Source organism: Copadichromis virginalis, linkage group LG4 (assembly GCF_057382275.1).
Source record: "Copadichromis virginalis isolate Kocher_CV1m ecotype Utaka linkage group LG4, C_Virginalis_male_GT1.1, whole genome shotgun sequence".
Lineage (NCBI taxonomy): Eukaryota > Metazoa > Chordata > Actinopteri > Cichliformes > Cichlidae > Copadichromis > Copadichromis virginalis.
The window spans coordinates 34,834,697-34,857,927 of NC_140621.1; the positions used below are offsets into that span (position 1 = coordinate 34,834,697).

At 49.0% G+C, this 23,231-nt stretch overlaps 3 protein-coding genes across 3 annotated transcripts; all 3 read left to right on the forward strand.

Annotated features, from left to right (window-relative positions):
* The first annotated feature begins 112 nt into the window (after nucleotides 1–112).
* Nucleotides 113–6,325, forward strand: LOC146712007 (anaphase-promoting complex subunit 2-like). The gene is made up of 14 exons (XM_085455086.1): nucleotides 113–474; nucleotides 1,195–1,444; nucleotides 1,516–1,828; nucleotides 2,078–2,210; nucleotides 2,303–2,516; nucleotides 3,003–3,122; nucleotides 3,475–3,592; nucleotides 3,741–3,919; nucleotides 4,000–4,141; nucleotides 4,258–4,333; nucleotides 4,430–4,633; nucleotides 4,735–4,867; nucleotides 5,048–5,289; nucleotides 5,790–6,325. Exons 1-14 carry the CDS (start codon nucleotides 376–378, stop codon nucleotides 5,997–5,999), a joined length of 2,433 nt encoding a protein of 810 aa, XP_085311212.1. The 5' UTR covers nucleotides 113–375; the 3' UTR covers nucleotides 6,000–6,325.
* Nucleotides 6,326–8,372: 2,047 nt separating this feature from the next.
* On the forward strand, nucleotides 8,373–15,897 carry LOC146712008 (anaphase-promoting complex subunit 2-like). Its single transcript, XM_085455087.1, has 14 exons — nucleotides 8,373–8,734; nucleotides 9,454–9,703; nucleotides 9,775–10,087; nucleotides 10,337–10,469; nucleotides 10,566–10,779; nucleotides 11,266–11,385; nucleotides 11,738–11,855; nucleotides 12,004–12,182; nucleotides 12,263–12,404; nucleotides 12,521–12,596; nucleotides 12,693–12,896; nucleotides 12,998–13,130; nucleotides 13,311–13,552; nucleotides 14,053–15,897. The coding sequence occupies exons 1-14, from the start codon at nucleotides 8,636–8,638 to the stop codon at nucleotides 14,260–14,262; spliced, it is 2,433 nt and encodes an 810-aa protein (XP_085311213.1). The 5' UTR covers nucleotides 8,373–8,635; the 3' UTR covers nucleotides 14,263–15,897.
* Nucleotides 15,898–16,646: 749 nt separating this feature from the next.
* Nucleotides 16,647–22,874, forward strand: LOC146712009 (anaphase-promoting complex subunit 2-like). The gene is made up of 14 exons (XM_085455088.1): nucleotides 16,647–17,009; nucleotides 17,730–17,979; nucleotides 18,051–18,363; nucleotides 18,613–18,745; nucleotides 18,866–19,082; nucleotides 19,569–19,688; nucleotides 20,041–20,158; nucleotides 20,307–20,485; nucleotides 20,566–20,707; nucleotides 20,824–20,899; nucleotides 20,996–21,199; nucleotides 21,301–21,433; nucleotides 21,614–21,855; nucleotides 22,356–22,874. Exons 1-14 carry the CDS (start codon nucleotides 16,911–16,913, stop codon nucleotides 22,557–22,559), a joined length of 2,430 nt encoding a protein of 809 aa, XP_085311214.1. The 5' UTR covers nucleotides 16,647–16,910; the 3' UTR covers nucleotides 22,560–22,874.
* The last annotated feature ends 357 nt before the right edge of the window (nucleotides 22,875–23,231 follow it).

Consider the following 23,231-nt stretch of genomic DNA (forward strand, 5'->3'; position numbering starts at 1 on the left):
ATGACAAACACCAGCCCACAGAGACACTTCCTGTGAACTTCAAAATAAAATCTGCGAGGATTTACAATGCGCACTGTCTGACAGTAGAGGGCAGCATATGACTCCTTGGCGTCAAAATCACGAAAAGAAGAAGAAGATCGTGATCACGAAGAAGAAGTAAACCCGCGATACTGAAGAACATTTAGTTCAGAGTAATAACAGAAACTGGGGCTGATTTCAAGCAATATTATTCTTAGACATGAGTAATACCCACCGGAAACATGGAGCGTGTTTGTAGATGTTCTGGAGCGACGTTATAACCGGATAGAACCTCCACAGTTTAAATGTGGGACACCGAGAAGCTGCTTCGCGGTTTGTGAGGAAAAGTGTGAGAAAATGGAGGAAAGTGCGATGGAACCGGACTCAGTGGAGATGTCTGGATCCGGACCGAATCCCGGGGTCGCTGAATCCTGGGAAACCGTCACTGCGGCGCTGGTGAGTGGCTTCCCACTCTGGACACCTGCAGCTATGTGACTGTAGCATAACGAGCAACCGAACTCCATTAAAAAAATCTCTCGATTTAACGTTTTGTTGGTCGTAGATGTGGTTTGTTAGCAATTTGAGAGGTTTTCAGGTGTCACATTAATCAGGAGAAGTTTTCGGTTAAATTCGGCTTGTATGTATCGATGTCTTCTTAATGGTCCTAATCTGTGTTGTTTCCTCTGTCTGCTTCCTACTGAGTTCATTATTGGTTATCAATCCTCATAAATGTAAAGTAAACTGTGACGTGACGTCCATAAACAGCCAAACTTACAAGTTACAAAACAGAGGTGAAACAAGTGTGTGAAAAAACGAACTTTCACAGTTAGAGAAAGACCACAAAGCTACACAAATTCAACTGTAAGAAATGTAAAATGAACACAGGTTAATAAAGCAAGTGCAAAGACTCAAAAGGAGCGCACGGAGACTCGGAGCAAGATGCAGATCAGGTCAAAAAGAAGCAAAACAACCACAAGGGTTAGTGGAATTGAACCAAAAACACAAGCTGAGACACAAACTCGTCTCCTCCAGTCTCGTGGTTTTGCTCCTCTGTACGAGGGTCATCGGTCAGTCTAAGAAATCCAAACTGAAACTGGCTGTGAAGAAACCCTGTCAGCCAGCACCAGCACGTGTGCATCCTGTGTTTGTGTAACGCTGTGTTTTGGTTGCGTTCAGGTGTCTCCGGGTAGCTCGGTGTCAGAGCAGAGCCTCTCAGACTCGCTGGCCCTGCTGAACGATCAGGGTCTGGGCCGGCTGCTGGGCAGCTGGCTGCTGGAGACGCTGCAGATGCGTCTGTCTGCCTGCGTGGTTCCCGAGTTCTGGTCTGCCCTGAAGCAGCCGGAGAACGAGATGGAGGAGAAGGACAGGGTCTGGGTTCTGCTTACGGCCTTCAGGACTCTGCTGGACAGGCTCGAACCTTTTCTGGGTGAGTGGACCATCAGAGAGTTGATGGGTTTTCTCTGTGCGCAGCATTCAAACTTCTCCTCCTCCTTACAGCTGGTTTGGAGAAGCTGGGGGCGTGGCAGGATGAGGGCCGTGGAGGTCTGTGTGGCCCAGGATCCAAAGCCCTCATGGAGCGAGCCTTCACCACCATCAGGGCCCTCCTCCTCTTCTCCCCGGCTCCCGTCCTCCAGGAGCGAGTGCTGGAGTTTTACAGCCGGACCTTCTCTGTCTACATGAACCGGGAGGGCAGCGGTGAGGACGCCACCGAGGCTCCCGGTGGCGGGGCCTGCCGGGGCTGCTGGGTCCCCGTGCAGCAGTGCTGGTGTCAGCAGGCCCTGGAACACCTGCAGGAGCTCAGCCACATCCTGTGAGTCAGGCTTTTAATTTGAAATAATTGACGTAACGAGGCAGGAAGTTGGCATTATTTCCTTGAATTTTCAGAGTAAAAAAAAAAAATAAAGTTGTGACTAAAATAAAATAATAATAATATAATATATAGCAAATATAAATCTTCGATCATTTCTAACAGTTGTATTTATGATGCTGAAGCGTGGCTCAGATCAGCTGTTTGTTCTCATGCAGTCTGAAACGCTGACGTCTGATTGGTTGTTTCCAGGTCGAAGCTGCAGCTGCTGGAGTGGGTGAGCTCCGAGGCCGTCACCACCATCCTCCACAAGCTCATCGAGATGCGGATGGAGCAGCTGTGCCGGGGCGAGTACGAGCGCTCCTTCCTGCTGGAGTTCCAGGAGGTGAAACATCTGCAGCATCTGTCCACGCTGAAACTCACTGCGGCCTGCTCCTCATTTACTGTGTGTGTGTGTGTGTGTGTGTGTGGGAGCAGTGGTTGGAGCTGGTGCTGGGCTGGCTGGCTAAAGTGTTTGCCAGTGAGGCGGACGGAGATGCCGCTTCACTCCCAGCGGCCCCCGGCGGTCTCGGCGTCCAGGTGGTCCCGGGCGGCGGCTCGGTGCTGAAGCAGTGGAGGTGCCACATGCATCAGTTCTTCTGCAGGATCTATGTCAACATGAGGATCGAGGAGCTCTTCAGCATCATCAGAGGTGGGAGTCTGCAGCAGGTTTACAGATCCACGCCAGGCTGAACTCTGACCTCTGAGCTGTGATTGGACGCTGACGCCTGCTGATTCTTTAAGTCTTTTCTTTGCCGCGGAGCTCTCGTTTCCTCTACGGCAGTGTTTCCTGTCATCGCCTAGAGCTCAGCTCGAGTCAGGACGACGGAGCGTTTCAGCTAGCCACCGCTATAGAACAGGGTGGTCAAACATAAGGCCTGTGGGACAGAATCGCCCCAGGAAAGAATCCACTCTGGCCCACTGAAAGGATTCGAAAACAATAAAGAAGGGCATGAAGTTTGTAGAAAGAGCTCCCCGACAAAGTAATAAAGTAGTAGATAAACATTTAAAACACAGAAAAACGTCATTTAATCAGTTTCTGTTTGTAACAGAGCCACAGTCAAAAAACAACAATAATAATTCTCTCTCTCTGTAAACCAGATTTCAAACTCTTCTTGGCTCTTGTGCTTCCTTTCAGATTTCCCAGAATCCAAAGCTGCTATTGAGGATCTGAAGTTCTGCCTGGAGAGAACCAATCAGAGACAGCAGCTCCTCACCTCGCTCAAATCCGCCTTCGAAAGCCGCCTACTGCACCCGGGTCGGTTTCTGTTGGGGTTTATTTTTGTGACCTGATGAGTCGCGGTGGCAGATTTTTTTAAGTTAAACGCGATTCAATGTTTAAAGTCAGGATTAGAGAAGAAAACAACAATGAGATGAAGGTGGAGGAGGAAAAGAGCCCAGAGGAGGTTCAGTGAGGTGGTGAAGGAGGAGGTGGAGGCGGACCATAGAGCTGATGCAGCTGTTTAAAAACAGCATTTGTTGATTTGCTTATTTTGAAGCTGTTTTTCAGCTCGTCGTGCACACGTGTGATTTCTCAGGTCATCCTCATCATCGTGTAGGGAAGCTGGTCTCTATGGTAACGTCTGTGAAACTGACTGATCTGTCTGCAGGCGTTCACACGTCAGACATCCTCACTGTTTACATCTCGGCCATCAAAGCGCTCCGAGAGCTCGACCCGTCCATGGTCATCCTGCAGGTCGTCTCCCAGCCGATCCGCAAGTACCTCAGGTGAGTCCACGCAGGCGCCGGCGGGATTCGCTTTCAGTCCTGCTCTGATCTTTTGGCTCTGATCGTGCACTTTTTTGTGAGTAAAGTTCTACATGAGTTTAACATTTGACGTCCTAGCAGAGGATCAAACGTCCGTGTTGTGTTTCAGGACCCGGGAGGACACGGTGAGGCAGATCGTAGCCGGTCTGACCGGAGATGCAGAGGGCTGCACCGACCTCGCCTCCGAGCTGTCCCGAGGAGACCCGGTGACTCTGGAGATGCAGGACAGCGACGAAGAAGGCAACGACCCCGAGGACTGGACTCCAGACCCGACCGACGCCATGCCCGGTCAGTGAACGCACCGCGCTGAGCGCAGAGAAGGAGACCGCAGCTGAAGAGAAAGATCTTACTCGTGTGTTTGTTCTCAGATAAAATGGGCTCGAAGCGCCGCTCGTCCGACATCATCAGCCTGCTGGTCAGCATCTACGGCAGTAAGGAGATCTTCATAGACGAGTACAGAGGCGTGCTCGCCGACAGGCTGCTGCAGCAGCTCAACTACAACACGGCCAGGTACGACCGCAGCAGCGCCCAGCTTAAAGCTGAGAGAAAGTGTTGGTACTTTGAACATGTCGGGTCACTGATAGCAAAGTAAACGCTCACGCCCGTCCTGTTTTCTGCGTCTTCAGGGAGATTCGTAACGTGGAGCTGCTGAAGCTGCGGTTCGGCGAGTCTCACATGCATTACTGCGAGGTCATGTTGAAGGTAAACATCTGGAATATGGATCGTTAACCAGATATTTTAGGACATTCCCTGAAAGGATGAATTTCTGAGAACGTTGTGATTACCCGATGGATGCAGGACATGGCGGATTCTCGCAGGATCAACAGCAACATCCGCGAGGAGGAGTCAAAGCTGAGCGAGGAGGAGCAGCCGCCGCTGCCCCTGTCGGCCATCATCCTCTCATCTGAGTTCTGGCCCGCGCTGAAGGAGGAGAAGCTGGAGCTCCCTCCTGTCGTCTGCCAGGCCATGGAGGCCTACACCCACCGCTACGAGAAGCTGAAGGTGGAGTTGACCCACTGTGGCGTCTCTGGTTTGGTTTGCAGTAGAAACCAAATGCACAGCTACGCTTTTACCTGCTGAGTCGAGTCCCGTTTGTGTTTCAGGCCATGAGGACGCTGAGCTGGAAGCCTCACCTGGGCTCGGTCACTCTGGACGTGGAGCTGGAGGACCGAGTCCTCACCAACCTCACGGTCTCACCCATCCAGGCTGCCACCATCATGTACTTCCAAGAGAAAAGTAAGGACTTTCATTTCAGAGCGCTTTCATGCTGTGAAATGTAATTCTGCGATGACCCCTGATGTTTTCCTGACATGGCGATGTCATGGTTGTAAACTATCGGCTCTGACATCGCTCGTTACGCTGCGTGGAGTCGAGGGAGATGCAGTTTGATCGTCGTGTACCTGCTCGTCCTCTCAGGTTCTTGGACGTTGGAGGAGCTGAGTGCGAAGCTGGGCGCCCCGAAGGAGCTGGTGCACAGGAAGCTGGCTCTGTGGCAGCAGCAGGGCGTGCTGAGGGAGGAGGCGGGCGGCCACTTCTACGTGGTGGAGAAGGGTTCGTCGAAAGAGAAGCTGGACAGAGGCGTGATGCTGATCGACAGCGACGAGGAGAGGGACTCCAACACCGCCACACAGTCCGAGCAGAGGGAGGAGAAGCTGCAGGTACGCACTTCATTCATCCTGCTGTCTCAGGGTTATTTACTTAGTTACTTTAAGTATTTGAAACCTGGCACCTGATGATGTGCCGCTTCTTTTCAGTCGTGTTATAAAAATCACTTAATAATGAATGACAGTGGGTGTTTTAGGATCACATGCTCCATAAATCACGAGCTTATTGTTGTGAACGACTTGGTGCACCCGCATGATCCCAGGAGGGTAACTCACCCCTGGTTGGGTCTCCTAAGGAGGTCTTTCATGGGAGAGCGCCTGAGAGCCGGGATCTTAGCCATTGAGGCACAGCTGTGGACAGCCCACCTCTTGTGGGAGGGGCCGTAGGGGTTCAGTGCTTTGTGAATCGCGTGGTGTATGTCTTCAGCTGTCTGGAACGTCACCGCTCTGCTGGGGAAGCAGCTCAAACGAGCGCTTCAGCCTGAAAAGTATCAGCTAGTTCTAGTTAGGTCTTAAACTCTCACAGTAAGCACACTGGGCCTCTGTCTCTGCAGCTGTTCTGGGTCTACGTCCAGGCCATGCTCACCAACCTGGACACCATGACACTGGAACGCATACACACCATGCTGCGGATGTTCGTCGCTACGGGACCCGTCGTCACGGAGATGGACGTGAACGAGCTGGAGGCGTTCCTGCAGAGGAAGGTCAGGGACCATCAGCTCATAATGTCCGGCAACATCTACAGGCTGCCCAAATCCAACTGATGACTGTGCTGCGTTCAAGTGCGTCGGAATATGTGGAAGATTCCAGCGTTTGTTTTGCTCTGAGGGATTTTTACTAAAAGGGCTCATGGAGTAAATATGGAACAATTCTAACTTAAATTTCCTGGATTTTTCCATATGATGTGAAAGCAGCATGGATTTAAATAAAAAAAGGAAAAGCAGTGTTTGTTTTTTCAAAATAAAAGCACTTCCACTCCTTTAAGCATCAGTACGGACAGATTTGATGCTGCACCTGGAGATAACTGTAAAGGTGTTTGGTGAACACCGATGTGTAAAACTGGTTAATAAACAGAATCATTTCAAAACCACTTTCATCTGTGCCTTTTTCTAACAGCTGCAGTTCTTCCCAAAGTATAGAGCAAACATTTCAGCCTCTCCTGGTTCTCTCTGTGAGATGAAAACCACGGGCGGAAGGGCCTGCAGCTGCAACAGTGGGAACACACTCTTTGACAACAAAGAAACACCAACAGCTGCAGTTCCTCTAATGTCCAGCAGAGACTCCAGGAGCGAGTCAGTCCCCATGTTAAAGCTTTACAGCAGTAATAAAAGTGTCTGACACAAACTGATCTCTGTAGAGAATTTCCCCTTCATAATCGATTGTCCCAAAAATCAGAACAGAATTGGGGAAAAGGGCTTTTAAACACGCTGCCCCGGCTTCCTGGAACAATCTGCAGAAGGAACTGAAATGATCTGACTTGGTTACCTTGGGAGAGTTTAAGTCTGTCTTAAAGGAACGAGAGAACAGCTCTTTGACTCAGTGTGATTGTTTTTAAATGTACTCTTAATTTGATCTGTTATTGTATATTTTCCACATGGTATGGGGATATTGTATTGGTTGTAAATGTTATAGTGCTGTGTGTATTTGATGATGCCAGGTCTCTTTTGGAAATGATTTTTTTTACCTGGGTAAATAAAGGACTAATAAAAAATAACACCTGTACAGGGGACGATGTTTTTATAACTCACCTGTTTAAAGTTTGCATTGTTAGGGGCGTGGCACAGGTGACTGTCTGTTCCGCCTCACCTGAGCTGGACCTCTGAGCCGTGTTTGTACTGTTGGAGCCTTTTGGGGCATTTTAAAGACCTTCTATGACTCTGTGGTGGCATCCGCCAGCTTTGTTCTGGGATGCACCCTGGACCCAGTGCAGGTGGTGGGAGACAGAAGGACTCTGGCCAAAATAACATCTCTGATGGACAGAGTCTCCCACCCCATGCATGTAGATGTTGCTGCAGAGCTACTTCAGTGACAGACTGCTGCATCCTCGATGCATGAAGGAGCGTTTCTGCAGGTCCTTCCTCCCTGCAGCTGTCAGACTATACAATCAGAACTGCTCCCAACAAACACAGATGTTTACATCAGCGCTGTAACTGCAGTATTTTATCAACTGATTCACTCTACAACCTGGGTTTGCCTCTTACCTGTATTTTATTTTATTTTATTTAATAATGGTACAATACTCTGTTTTTGGTAACCATTGTCCTCAATGTAAATATGTAAAACTTGTGTATGTTTCTGTTCTGTGTCTTGTGTACTGTTTCTTTGTATATGTGTCTTTTTTGCTGCTGTTACACCCAAATTTCCCCTTGTGGGACAATTAAAGGATTATTCTATGTCTTCTTCTTCTTATGTCAGCGTGTTATGAGATGAGATGAGATGAGATGAGACTTTATTGATCCCACTGTGTGGAAATTTTTGCATTACGTCAGCTCAGGGACAGAAAGCAGAAGGATAATACAAAAAATACAAATAAAATACAAACAAATATAAAATAAGTAAGATATTAAACTATATACAACGGTAGCATAGACAGTATGTGACTGTGGATATAGCTGTAGAAATATGCAAGACATAAACTACCTAGTTATAACATAATTTTTCCATGTAAGTAATAGTTATCTATAAGAATAGACGTGTACACGCACACTCACATGCGATATGAGTGTGCATCTAAATGTACAGCATCTAAATATACATATACATACACATATTCCTGCAAACGTCCACACACATAGAATGTGCATTATGCATGAAGTGACCGTGGATGTCCACAATGTCCAGTGACTTATGACACTGTGAGGAAAAATGTTAAAGTATTCACATTTTTTTCTTTCTCCATAAAAAAAAGTTGATTTTGTTTTTCTCTAAATTCTTTGATCATTTCTGGATATGAACAACCGAGTACAGAGCCATTTTAAAACGTTATAGCGGCAATTTTGTTCCTCATGACAAGTTCGCCATTGTTATGACAAACACCAGCCCACAGAGACACTTCCTGTGAACTTCAAAATAAAATCTGCGAGGATTTACAATGCGCACTGTCTGACAGTAGAGGGCAGCATATGACTCCTTGGCGTCAAAATCACGAAAAGAAGAAGAAGATCGTGATCACGAAGAAGAAGTAAACCCGCGATACTGAAGAACATTTAGTTCAGAGTAATAACAGAAACTGGGGCTGATTTCAAGCAATATTATTCTTAGACATGAGTAATACCCACCGGAAACATGGAGCGTGTTTGTAGATGTTCTGGAGCGACGTTATAACCGGATAGAACCTCCACAGTTTAAATGTGGGACACCGAGAAGCTGCTTCGCGGTTTGTGAGGAAAAGTGTGAGAAAATGGAGGAAAGTGCGATGGAACCGGACTCAGTGGAGATGTCTGGATCCGGACCGAATCCCGGGGTCGCTGAATCCTGGGAAACCGTCACTGCGGCGCTGGTGAGTGGCTTCCCACTCTGGACACCTGCAGCTATGTGACTGTAGCATAACGAGCAACCGAACTCCATTAAAAAATCTCTCGATTTAACGTTTTGTTGGTCGTAGATGTGGTTTGTTAGCAATTTGAGAGGTTTTCAGATGTCACATTAATCAGGAGAAGTTTTCGGTTAAATTCGGCTTGTATGTATCGATGTCTTCTTAATGGTCCTAATCTGTGTTGTTTCCTCTGTCTGCTTCCTACTGAGTTCATTATTGGTTATCAATCCTCATAAATGTAAAGTAAACTGTGACGTGACGTCCATAAACAGCCAAACTTACAAGTTACAAAACAGAGGTGAAACAAGTGTGTGAAAAAACGAACTTTCACAGTTAGAGAAAGACCACAAAGCTACACAAATTCAACTGTAAGAAATGTAAAATGAACACAGGTTAATAAAGCAAGTGCAAAGACTCAAAAGGAGCGCACGGAGACTCGGAGCAAGATGCAGATCAGGTCAAAAAGAAGCAAAACAACCACAAGGGTTAGTGGAATTGAACCAAAAACACAAGCTGAGACACAAACTTGTCTCCTCCAGTCTCGTGGTTTTGCTCCTCTGTACGAGGGTCATCGGTCAGTCTAAGAAATCCAAACTGAAACTGGCTGTGAAGAAACCCTGTCAGCCAGCACCAGCACGTGTGCATCCTGTGTTTGTGTAACGCTGTGTTTTGGTTGCGTTCAGGTGTCTCCGGGTAGCTCGGTGTCAGAGCAGAGCCTCTCAGACTCGCTGGCCCTGCTGAACGATCAGGGTCTGGGCCGGCTGCTGGGCAGCTGGCTGCTGGAGACGCTGCAGATGCGTCTGTCTGCCTGCGTGGTTCCCGAGTTCTGGTCTGCCCTGAAGCAGCCGGAGAACGAGATGGAGGAGAAGGACAGGGTCTGGGTTCTGCTTACGGCCTTCAGGACTCTGCTGGACAGGCTCGAACCTTTTCTGGGTGAGTGGACCATCAGAGAGTTGATGGGTTTTCTCTGTGCGCAGCATTCAAACTTCTCCTCCTCCTTACAGCTGGTTTGGAGAAGCTGGGGGCGTGGCAGGATGAGGGCCGTGGAGGTCTGTGTGGCCCAGGATCCAAAGCCCTCATGGAGCGAGCCTTCACCACCATCAGGGCCCTCCTCCTCTTCTCCCCGGCTCCCGTCCTCCAGGAGCGAGTGCTGGAGTTTTACAGCCGGACCTTCTCTGTCTACATGAACCGGGAGGGCAGCGGTGAGGACGCCACCGAGGCTCCCGGTGGCGGGGCCTGCCGGGGCTGCTGGGTCCCCGTGCAGCAGTGCTGGTGTCAGCAGGCCCTGGAACACCTGCAGGAGCTCAGCCACATCCTGTGAGTCAGGCTTTTAATTTGAAATAATTGACGTAACGAGGCAGGAAGTTGGCATTATTTCCTTGAATTTTCAGAGTAAAAAAAAAAAATAAAGTTGTGACTAAAATAAAATAATAATAATATAATATATAGCAAATATAAATCTTCGATCATTTCTAACAGTTGTATTTATGATGCTGAAGCGTGGCTCAGATCAGCTGTTTGTTCTCATGCAGTCTGAAACGCTGACGTCTGATTGGTTGTTTCCAGGTCGAAGCTGCAGCTGCTGGAGTGGGTGAGCTCCGAGGCCGTCACCACCATCCTCCACAAGCTCATCGAGATGCGGATGGAGCAGCTGTGCCGGGGCGAGTACGAGCGCTCCTTCCTGCTGGAGTTCCAGGAGGTGAAACATCTGCAGCATCTGTCCACGCTGAAACTCACTGCGGCCTGCTCCTCATTTACTGTGTGTGTGTGTGTGTGTGTGTGTGTGAGGGAGCAGTGGTTGGAGCTGGTGCTGGGCTGGCTGGCTAAAGTGTTTGCCAGTGAGGCGGACGGAGATGCCGCTTCACTCCCAGCGGCCCCCGGCGGTCTCGGCGTCCAGGTGGTCCCGGGCGGCGGCTCGGTGCTGAAGCAGTGGAGGTGCCACATGCATCAGTTCTTCTGCAGGATCTATGTCAACATGAGGATCGAGGAGCTCTTCAGCATCATCAGAGGTGGGAGTCTGCAGCAGGTTTACAGATCCACGCCAGGCTGAACTCTGACCTCTGAGCTGTGATTGGACGCTGACGCCTGCTGATTCTTTAAGTCTTTTCTTTGCCGCGGAGCTCTCGTTTCCTCTACGGCAGTGTTTCCTGTCATCGCCTAGAGCTCAGCTCGAGTCAGGACGACGGAGCGTTTCAGCTAGCCACCGCTATAGAACAGGGTGGTCAAACATAAGGCCTGTGGGACAGAATCGCCCCAGGAAAGAATCCACTCTGGCCCACTGAAAGGATTCGAAAACAATAAAGAAGGGCATGAAGTTTGTAGAAAGAGCTCCCCGACAAAGTAATAAAGTAGTAGATAAACATTTAAAACACAGAAAAACGTCATTTAATCAGTTTCTGTTTGTAACAGAGCCACAGTCAAAAAACAACAATAATAATTCTCTCTCTCTGTAAACCAGATTTCAAACTCTTCTTGGCTCTTGTGCTTCCTTTCAGATTTCCCAGAATCCAAAGCTGCTATTGAGGATCTGAAGTTCTGCCTGGAGAGAACCAATCAGAGACAGCAGCTCCTCACCTCGCTCAAATCCGCCTTCGAAAGCCGCCTACTGCACCCGGGTCGGTTTCTGTTGGGGTTTATTTTTGTGACCTGATGAGTCGCGGTGGCAGATTTTTTTAAGTTAAACGCGATTCAATGTTTAAAGTCAGGATTAGAGAAGAAAACAACAATGAGATGAAGGTGGAGGAGGAAAAGAGCCCAGAGGAGGTTCAGTGAGGTGGTGAAGGAGGAGGTGGAGGCGGACCATAGAGCTGATGCAGCTGTTTAAAAACAGCATTTGTTGATTTGCTTATTTTGAAGCTGTTTTTCAGCTCGTCGTGCACACGTGTGATTTCTCAGGTCATCCTCATCATCGTGTAGGGAAGCTGGTCTCTATGGTAACGTCTGTGAAACTGACTGATCTGTCTGCAGGCGTTCACACGTCAGACATCCTCACTGTTTACATCTCGGCCATCAAAGCGCTCCGAGAGCTCGACCCGTCCATGGTCATCCTGCAGGTCGTCTCCCAGCCGATCCGCAAGTACCTCAGGTGAGTCCACGCAGGCGCCGGCGGGATTCGCTTTCAGTCCTGCTCTGATCTTTTGGCTCTGATCGTGCACTTTTTTGTGAGTAAAGTTCTACATGAGTTTAACATTTGACGTCCTAGCAGAGGATCAAACGTCCGTGTTGTGTTTCAGGACCCGGGAGGACACGGTGAGGCAGATCGTAGCCGGTCTGACCGGAGATGCAGAGGGCTGCACCGACCTCGCCTCCGAGCTGTCCCGAGGAGACCCGGTGACTCTGGAGATGCAGGACAGCGACGAAGAAGGCAACGACCCCGAGGACTGGACTCCAGACCCGACCGACGCCATGCCCGGTCAGTGAACGCACCGCGCTGAGCGCAGAGAAGGAGACCGCAGCTGAAGAGAAAGATCTTACTTGTGTGTTTGTTCTCAGATAAAATGGGCTCGAAGCGCCGCTCGTCCGACATCATCAGCCTGCTGGTCAGCATCTACGGCAGTAAGGAGATCTTCATAGACGAGTACAGAGGCGTGCTCGCCGACAGGCTGCTGCAGCAGCTCAACTACAACACGGCCAGGTACGACCGCACCAGCGCCCAGCTTAAAGCTGAGAGAAAGTGTTGGTACTTTGAACATGTCGGGTCACTGATAGCAAAGTAAACGCTCACGCCCGTCCTGTTTTCTGCGTCTTCAGGGAGATTCGTAACGTGGAGCTGCTGAAGCTGCGGTTCGGCGAGTCTCACATGCATTACTGCGAGGTCATGTTGAAGGTAAACATCTGGAATATGGATCGTTAACCAGATATTTTAGGACATTCCCTGAAAGGATGAATTTCTGAGAACGTTGTGATTACCCGATGGATGCAGGACATGGCGGATTCTCGCAGGATCAACAGCAACATCCGCGAGGAGGAGTCAAAGCTGAGCGAGGAGGAGCAGCCGCCGCTGCCCCTGTCGGCCATCATCCTCTCATCTGAGTTCTGGCCCGCGCTGAAGGAGGAGAAGCTGGAGCTCCCTCCTGTCGTCTGCCAGGCCATGGAGGCCTACACCCACCGCTACGAGAAGCTGAAGGTGGAGTTGACCCACTGTGGCGTCTCTGGTTTGGTTTGCAGTAGAAACCAAATGCACAGCTACGCTTTTACCTGCTGAGTCGAGTCCCGTTTGTGTTTCAGGCCATGAGGACGCTGAGCTGGAAGCCTCACCTGGGCTCGGTCACTCTGGACGTGGAGCTGGAGGACCGAGTCCTCACCAACCTCACGGTCTCACCCATCCAGGCTGCCACCATCATGTACTTCCAAGAGAAAAGTAAGGACTTTCATTTCAGAGCGCTTTCATGCTGTGAAATGTAATTCTGCGATGACCCCTGATGTTTTCCTGACATGGCGATGTCATGGTTGTAAACTATCGGCTCTGACATCGCTCGTTACGCTGCGTGGAGTCGAGGGAGATGCAGTTTGATCGTCGTGTACCTGCTCGTCCTCTCAGGTTCTTGGACGTTGGAGGAGCTGAGTGCGAAGCTGGGCGCCCCGAAGGAGCTGGTGCACAGGAAGCTGGCTCTGTGGCAGCAGCAGGGCGTGCTGAGGGAGGAGGCGGGCGGCCACTTCTACGTGGTGGAGAAGGGTTCGTCGAAAGAGAAGCTGGACAGAGGCGTGATGCTGATCGACAGCGACGAGGAGAGGGACTCCAACACCGCCACACAGTCCGAGCAGAGGGAGGAGAAGCTGCAGGTACGCACTTCATTCATCCTGCTGTCTCAGGGTTATTTACTTAGTTACTTTAAGTATTTGAAACCTGGCACCTGATGATGTGCCGCTTCTTTTCAGTCGTGTTATAAAAATCACTTAATAATGAATGACAGTGGGTGTTTTAGGATCACATGCTCCATAAATCACGAGCTTATTGTTGTGAACGACTTGGTGCACCCGCATGATCCCAGGAGGGTAACTCACCCCTGGTTGGGTCTCCTAAGGAGGTCTTTCATGGGAGAGCGCCTGAGAGCCGGGATCTTAGCCATTGAGGCACAGCTGTGGACAGCCCACCTCTTGTGGGAGGGGCCGTAGGGGTTCAGTGCTTTGTGAATCGCGTGGTGTATGTCTTCAGCTGTCTGGAACGTCACCGCTCTGCTGGGGAAGCAGCTCAAACGAGCGCTTCAGCCTGAAAAGTATCAGCTAGTTCTAGTTAGGTCTTAAACTCTCACAGTAAGCACACTGGGCCTCTGTCTCTGCAGCTGTTCTGGGTCTACGTCCAGGCCATGCTCACCAACCTGGACACCATGACACTGGAACGCATACACACCATGCTGCGGATGTTCGTCGCTACGGGACCCGTCGTCACGGAGATGGACGTGAACGAGCTGGAGGCGTTCCTGCAGAGGAAGGTCAGGGACCATCAGCTCATAATGTCCGGCAACGTCTACAGGCTGCCCAAATCCAACTGATGACTGTGCTGCGTTCAAGTGCGTCGGAATATGTGGAAGATTCCAGCGTTTGTTTTGCTCTGAGGGATTTTTACTAAAAGGGCTCATGGAGTAAATATGGAACAATTCTAACTTAAATTTCCTGGATTTTTCCATATGATGTGAAAGCAGCATGGATTTAAATAAAAAAAGGAAAAGCAGTGTTTGTTTTTTCAAAATAAAAGCACTTCCACTCCTTTAAGCATCAGTACGGACAGATTTGATGCTGCACCTGGAGATAACTGTAAAGGTGTTTGGTGAACACCGATGTGTAAAACTGGTTAATAAACAGAATCATTTCAAAACCACTTTCATCTGTGCCTTTTTCTAACAGCTGCAGTTCTTCCCAAAGTATAGAGCAAACATTTCAGCCTCTCCTGGTTCTCTCTGTGAGATGAAAACCACGGGCGGAAGGGCCTGCAGCTGCAACAGTGGGAACACACTCTTTGACAACAAAGAAACACCAACAGCTGCAGTTCCTCTAATGTCCAGCAGAGACTCCAGGAGCGAGTCAGTCCCCATGTTAAAGCTTTACAGCAGTAATAAAAGTGTCTGACACAAACTGATCTCTGTAGAGAATTTCCCCTTCATAATCGATTGTCCCAAAAATCAGAACAGAATTGGGGAAAAGGGCTTTTAAACACGCTGCCCCGGCTTCCTGGAACAATCTGCAGAAGGAACTGAAATGATCTGACTTGGTTACCTTGGGAGAGTTTAAGTCTGTCTCAAAGGAACGAGAGAACAGCTCTGACTCAGTGTGATTGTTTTTAAATGTACTCTTAATTTGATCTGTTATTGTATATTTTCCACATGGTATGGGGATATTGTATTGGTTGTAAATGTTATAGTGCTGTGTGTATTTGATGCCAGGTCTCTGTTGGAAATGATTTTTTTTACCTGGGTAAATAAAGGACTAATAAAAAATAACACCTGTACAGGGGACGATGTTTTTATAACTCACCTGTTTAAAGTTTGCATTGTTAGGGGCGTGGCACAGGTGACTGTCTGCTCCGCCTCACCTGAGCTGGACCTCTGAGCCGTGTTTGTACTGTTGGAGCCTTTTGGGGCATTTTAAAGACCTTCTATGACTCTGTGGTGGCATCCGCCAGCTTTGTTCTGGGATGCACCCTGGACCCAGTGCAGGTGGTGGGAGACAGAAGGACTCTGGCCAAAATAACATCTCTGATGGACAGAGTCTCCCACCCCATGCATGTAGATGTTGCTGCAGAGCTACTTCAGTGACAGACTGCTGCATCCTCGATGCATGAAGGAGCGTTTCTGCAGGTCCTTCCTCCCTGCAGCTGTCAGACTATACAATCAGAACTGCTCCCAACAAACACAGATGTTTACATCAGCGCTGTAACTGCAGTATTTTATCAACTGATTCACTCTACAACCTGGGTTTGCCTCTTACCTGTATTTTATTTTATTTTATTTTATTTAATAATGGTACAATACTCTGTTTTTGGTAACCATTGTCCTCAATGTAAATATGTAAAACTTGTGTATGTTTCTGTTCTGTGTCTTGTGTACTGTTTCTTTGTATATGTGTCTTTTTTGCTGCTGTTACACCCAAATTTCCCCTTGTGGGACAATTAAAGGATTATTCTATGTCTTCTTCTTCTTATGTCAGCGTGTTATGAGATGAGATGAGATGAGATGAGATGAGACTTTATTGATCCCACTGTGTGGAAATTTTTGCATTACGTCAGCTCAGGGACAGAAAGCAGAAGGATAATACAAAAAATACAAATAAAATACAAACAAATATAAAATAAGTAAGATATTAAACTATATACAACGGTAGCATAGACAGTATGTGACTGTGGATATAGCTGTAGAAATATGCAAGACATAAACTATAAACTACATAGTTATAACATAATTTTTCCATGTAAGTAATAGTTATCTATAAGAATAGACGTGTACACGCACACTCACATGCAATATGAGTGTGCATCTAAATGTACAGCATCTAAATATACATATACATACACATATTCCTGCAAACGTCCACACACATAGAATGTGCATTATGCATGAAGTGACCGTGGATGTCCACAATGTCCAGTGACTTATGACACTGTGAGGAAAAATGTTAAAGTATTCACATTTTTTTCTTTCTCCATAAAAAAAAGTTGATTTTGTTTTTCTCTAAATTCTTTGATCATTTCTGGATATGAACAACCGAGTACAGAGCCATTTTAAAACGTTATAGCGGCAATTTTGTTCCTCATGACAAGTTCGCCATTGTTATGACAAACACCAGCCCACAGAGACACTTCCTGTGAACTTCAAAATAAAATCTGCGAGGATTTACAATGCGCACTGTCTGACAGTAGAGGGCAGCATATGACTCCTTGGCGTCAAAATCACGAAAAGAAGAAGAAGATCGTGATCACGAAGAAGAAGTAAACCCGCGATACTGAAGAACATTTAGTTCAGAGTAATAACAGAAACTGGGGCTGATTTCAAGCAATATTATTCTTAGACATGAGTAATACCCACCGGAAACATGGAGCGTGTTTGTAGATGTTCTGGAGCGACGTTATAACCGGATAGAACCTCCACAGTTTAAATGTGGGACACCGAGAAGCTGCTTCGCGGTTTGTGAGGAAAAGTGTGAGAAAATGGAGGAAAGTGCGATGGAACCGGACTCAGTGGAGATGTCTGGATCCGGACCGAATCCCGGGGTCGCTGAATCCTGGGAAACCGTCACTGCGGCGCTGGTGAGTGGCTTCCCACTCTGGACACCTGCAGCTATGTGACTGTAGCATAACGAGCAACCGAACTCCATTAAAAAAATCTCTCGATTTAACGTTTTGTTGGTCGTAGATGTGGTTTGTTAGCAATTTGAGAGGTTTTCAGGTGTCACATTAATCAGGAGAAGTTTTCGGTTAAATTCGGCTTGTATGTATCGATGTCTTCTTAATGGTCCTAATCTGTGTTGTTTCCTCTGTCTGCTTCCTACTGAGTTCATTATTGGTTATCAATCCTCATAAATGTAAAGTAAACTGTGACGTGACGTCCATAAACAGCCAAACTTACAAGTTACAAAACAGAGGTGAAACAAGTGTGTGAAAAAACGAACTTTCACAGTTAGAGAAAGACCACAAAGCTACACAAATTCAACTGTAAGAAATGTAAAATGAACACAGGTTAATAAAGCAAGTGCAAAGACTCAAAAGGAGCGCACGGAGACTCGGAGCAAGATGCAGATCAGGTCAAAAAGAAGCAAAACAACCACAAGGGTTAGTGGAATTGAACCAAAAACACAAGCTGAGACACAAACTCGTCTCCTCCAGTCTCGTGGTTTTGCTCCTCTGTATGAGGGTCATCGGTCAGTCTAAGAAATCCAAACTGAAACTGGCTGTGAAGAAACCCTGTCAGCCAGCACCAGCACGTGTGCATCCTGTGTTTGTGTAACGCTGTGTTTTGGTTGCGTTCAGGTGTCTCCGGGTAGCTCGGTGTCAGAGCAGAGCCTCTCAGACTCGCTGGCCCTGCTGAACGATCAGGGTCTGGGCCGGCTGCTGGGCAGCTGGCTGCTGGAGACGCTGCAGATGCGTCTGTCTGCCTGCGTGGTTCCCGAGTTCTGGTCTGCCCTGAAGCAGCCGGAGAACGAGATGGAGGAGAAGGACAGGGTCTGGGTTCTGCTTACGGCCTTCAGGACTCTGCTGGACAGGCTCGAACCTTTTCTGGGTGAGTGGACCATCAGAGAGTTGATGGGTTTTCTCTGTGCGCAGCATTCAAACTTCTCCTCCTCCTTACAGCTGGTTTGGAGAAGCTGGGGGCGTGGCAGGATGAGGGCCGTGGAGGTCTGTGTGGCCCAGGATCCAAAGCCCTCATGGAGCGAGCCTTCACCACCATCAGGGCCCTCCTCCTCTTCTCCCCGGCTCCCGTCCTCCAGGAGCGAGTGCTGGAGTTTTACAGCCGGACCTTCTCTGTCTACATGAACCGGGAGGGCAGCGGTGAGGACGCCACCGAGGCTCCCGGTGGCGGGGCCTGCCGGGGCTGCTGGGTCCCCGTGCAGCAGTGCTGGTGTCAGCAGGCCCTGGAACACCTGCAGGAGCTCAGCCACATCCTGTGAGTCAGGCTTTTAATTTGAAATAATTGACGTAACGAGGCAGGAAGTTGGCATTATTTCCTTGAATTTTCAGAGTAAAAAAAAAAAATAAAGTTGTGACTAAAATAAAATAATAATAATATAATATATAGCAAATATAAATCTTCGATCATTTCTAACAGTTGTATTTATGATGCTGAAGCGTGGCTCAGATCAGCTGTTTGTTCTCATGCAGTCTGAAACGCTGACGTCTGATTGGTTGTTTCCAGGTCGAAGCTGCAGCTGCTGGAGTGGGTGAGCTCCGAGGCCGTCACCACCATCCTCCACAAGCTCATCGAGATGCGGATGGAGCAGCTGTGCCGGGGCGAGTACGAGCGCTCCTTCCTGCTGGAGTTCCAGGAGGTGAAACATGTGCAGCATCTGTCCACGCTGAAACTCACTGCGGCCTGCTCCTCATTTACTGTGTGTGTGTGTGTGTGTGTGTGTGTGTGTGTGTGTGTGTGTGTGTGTGTGAGGGAGCAGTGGTTGGAGCTGGTGCTGGGCTGGCTGGCTAAAGTGTTTGCCAGTGAGGCGGACGGAGATGCCGCTTCTTCACTCCCAGCGGCCCCCGGCGGTCTCGGCGTCCAGGTGGTCCCGGGCGGCGGCTCGGTGCTGAAGCAGTGGAGGTGCCACATGCATCAGTTCTTCTGCAGGATCTATGTCAACATGAGGATCGAGGAGCTCTTCAGCATCATCAGAGGTGGGAGTCTGCAGCAGGTTTACAGATCCACGCCAGGCTGAACTCTGACCTCTGAGCTGTGATTGGACGCTGACGCCTGCTGATTCTTTAAGTCTTTTCTTTGCCGCGGAGCTCTCGTTTCCTCTACGGCAGTGTTTCCTGTCATCGCCTAGAGCTCAGCTCGAGTCAGGACGACGGAGCGTTTCAGCTAGCCACCGCTATAGAACAGGGTGGTCAAACATAAGGCCTGTGGGACAGAATCGCCCCAGGAAAGAATCCACTCTGGCCCACTGAAAGGATTCGAAAACAATAAAGAAGGGCATGAAGTTTGTAGAAAGAGCTCCCCGACAAAGTAATAAAGTAGTAGATAAACATTTAAAACACAGAAAAACGTCATTTAATCAGTTTCTGTTTGTAACAGAGCCACAGTCAAAAAACAACAATAATAATTCTCTCTCTCTGTAAACCAGATTTCAAACTCTTCTTGGCTCTTGTGCTTCCTTTCAGATTTCCCAGAATCCAAAGCTGCTATTGAGGATCTGAAGTTCTGCCTGGAGAGAACCAATCAGAGACAGCAGCTCCTCACCTCGCTCAAATCCGCCTTCGAAAGCCGCCTACTGCACCCGGGTCGGTTTCTGTTGGGGTTTATTTTTGTGACCTGATGAGTCGCGGTGGCAGATTTTTTTAAGTTAAACGCGATTCAATGTTTAAAGTCAGGATTAGAGAAGAAAACAACAATGAGATGAAGGTGGAGGAGGAAAAGAGCCCAGAGGAGGTTCAGTGAGGTGGTGAAGGAGGAGGTGGAGGCGGACCATAGAGCTGATGCAGCTGTTTAAAAACAGCATTTGTTGATTTGCTTATTTTGAAGCTGTTTTTCAGCTCGTCGTGCACACGTGTGATTTCTCAGGTCATCCTCATCATCGTGTAGGGAAGCTGGTCTCTATGGTAACGTCTGTGAAACTGACTGATCTGTCTGCAGGCGTTCACACGTCAGACATCCTCACTGTTTACATCTCGGCCATCAAAGCGCTCCGAGAGCTCGACCCGTCCATGGTCATCCTGCAGGTCGTCTCCCAGCCGATCCGCAAGTACCTCAGGTGAGTCCACGCAGGCGCCGGCGGGATTCGCTTTCAGTCCTGCTCTGATCTTTTGGCTCTGATCGTGCACTTTTTTGTGAGTAAAGTTCTACATGAGTTTAACATTTGACGTCCTAGCAGAGGATCAAACGTCCGTGTTGTGTTTCAGGACCCGGGAGGACACGGTGAGGCAGATCGTAGCCGGTCTGACCGGAGATGCAGAGGGCTGCACCGACCTCGCCTCCGAGCTGTCCCGAGGAGACCCGGTGACTCTGGAGATGCAGGACAGCGACGAAGAAGGCAACGACCCCGAGGACTGGACTCCAGACCCGACCGACGCCATGCCCGGTCAGTGAACGCACCGCGCTGAGCGCAGAGAAGGAGACCGCAGCTGAAGAGAAAGATCTTACTCGTGTGTTTGTTCTCAGATAAAATGGGCTCGAAGCGCCGCTCGTCCGACATCATCAGCCTGCTGGTCAGCATCTACGGCAGTAAGGAGATCTTCATAGACGAGTACAGAGGCGTGCTCGCCGACAGGCTGCTGCAGCAGCTCAACTACAACACGGCCAGGTACGACCGCAGCAGCGCCCAGCTTAAAGCTGAGAGAAAGTGTTGGTACTTTGAACATGTCGGGTCACTGATAGCAAAGTAAACGCTCACGCCCGTCCTGTTTTCTGCGTCTTCAGGGAGATTCGTAACGTGGAGCTGCTGAAGCTGCGGTTCGGCGAGTCTCACATGCATTACTGCGAGGTCATGTTGAAGGTAAACATCTGGAATATGGATCGTTAACCAGATATTTTAGGACATTCCCTGAAAGGATGAATTTCTGAGAACGTTGTGATTACCCGATGGATGCAGGACATGGCGGATTCTCGCAGGATCAACAGCAACATCCGCGAGGAGGAGTCAAAGCTGAGCGAGGAGGAGCAGCCGCCGCTGCCCCTGTCGGCCATCATCCTCTCATCTGAGTTCTGGCCCGCGCTGAAGGAGGAGAAGCTGGAGCTCCCTCCTGTCGTCTGCCAGGCCATGGAGGCCTACACCCACCGCTACGAGAAGCTGAAGGTGGAGTTGACCCACTGTGGCGTCTCTGGTTTGGTTTGCAGTAGAAACCAAATGCACAGCTACGCTTTTACCTGCTGAGTCGAGTCCCGTTTGTGTTTCAGGCCATGAGGACGCTGAGCTGGAAGCCTCACCTGGGCTCGGTCACTCTGGACGTGGAGCTGGAGGACCGAGTCCTCACCAACCTCACGGTCTCACCCATCCAGGCTGCCACCATCATGTACTTCCAAGAGAAAAGTAAGGACTTTCATTTCAGAGCGCTTTCATGCTGTGAAATGTAATTCTGCGATGACCCCTGATGTTTTCCTGACATGGCGATGTCATGGTTGTAAACTATCGGCTCTGACATCGCTCGTTACGCTGCGTGGAGTCGAGGGAGATGCAGTTTGATCGTCGTGTACCTGCTCGTCCTCTCAGGTTCTTGGACGTTGGAGGAGCTGAGTGCGAAGCTGGGCGCCCCGAAGGAGCTGGTGCACAGGAAGCTGGCTCTGTGGCAGCAGCAGGGCGTGCTGAGGGAGGAGGCGGGCGGCCACTTCTACGTGGTGGAGAAGGGTTCGTCGAAAGAGAAGCTGGACAGAGGCGTGATGCTGATCGACAGCGACGAGGAGAGGGACTCCAACACCGCCACACAGTCCGAGCAGAGGGAGGAGAAGCTGCAGGTACGCACTTCATTCATCCTGCTGTCTCAGGGTTATTTACTTAGTTACTTTAAGTATTTGAAACCTGGCACCTGATGATGTGCCGCTTCTTTTCAGTCGTGTTATAAAAATCACTTAATAATGAATGACAGTGGGTGTTTTAGGATCACATGCTCCATAAATCACGAGCTTATTGTTGTGAACGACTTGGTGCACCCGCATGATCCCAGGAGGGTAACTCACCCCTGGTTGGGTCTCCTAAGGAGGTCTTTCATGGGAGAGCGCCTGAGAGCCGGGATCTTAGCCATTGAGGCACAGCTGTGGACAGCCCACCTCTTGTGGGAGGGGCCGTAGGGGTTCAGTGCTTTGTGAATCGCGTGGTGTATGTCTTCAGCTGTCTGGAACGTCACCGCTCTGCTGGGGAAGCAGCTCAAACGAGCGCTTCAGCCTGAAAAGTATCAGCTAGTTCTAGTTAGGTCTTAAACTCTCACAGTAAGCACACTGGGCCTCTGTCTCTGCAGCTGTTCTGGGTCTACGTCCAGGCCATGCTCACCAACCTGGACACCATGACACTGGAACGCATACAGATGCGGATGTTCGTCGCTACGGGACCCGTCGTCACGGAGATGGACGTGAACGAGCTGGAGGCGTTCCTGCAGAGGAAGGTCAGGGACCATCAGCTCATAATGTCCGGCAACATCTACAGGCTGCCCAAATCCAACTGATGACTGTGCTGCGTTCAAGTGCGTCGGAATATGTGGAAGATTCCAGCGTTTGTTTTGCTCTGAGGGATTTTTACTAAAAGGGCTCATGGAGTAAATATGGAACAATTCTAACTTAAATTTCCTGGATTTTTCCATATGATGTGAAAGCAGCATGGATTTAAATAAAAAAAGGAAAAGCAGTGTTTGTTTTTTCAAAATAAAAGCACTTCCACTCCTTTAAGCATCAGTACGGACAGATTTGATGCTGCACCTGGAGATAACTGTAAAGGTGTTTGGTGAACGCCGATGTGTAAAACTGGTTAATAAACAGAATCATTTCAAAACCACTTTCATCTGTGCCTTTTTCTAACAGCTGCAGTTCTTCCCAAAGTATAGAGCAAACATTTCAGCCTCTCCTGGTTCTCTCTGTGAGATGAAAACCACGGGCGGAAGGGCCTGCAGCTGCAACAGTGGGAACACACTCTTTGACAACAAAGAAACACCAACAGCTGCAGTTCCTCTAATGTCCAGCAGAGACTCCAGGAGCGAGTCAGTCCCCATGTTAAAGCTTTACAGCAGTAATAAAAGTGTCTGACACAAACTGATCTCTGTAGAGAATTTCCCCTTCATAATCGATTGTCCCAAAAATCAGAACAGAATTGGGGAAAAGGGCTTTTAAACACGCTGCCCCGG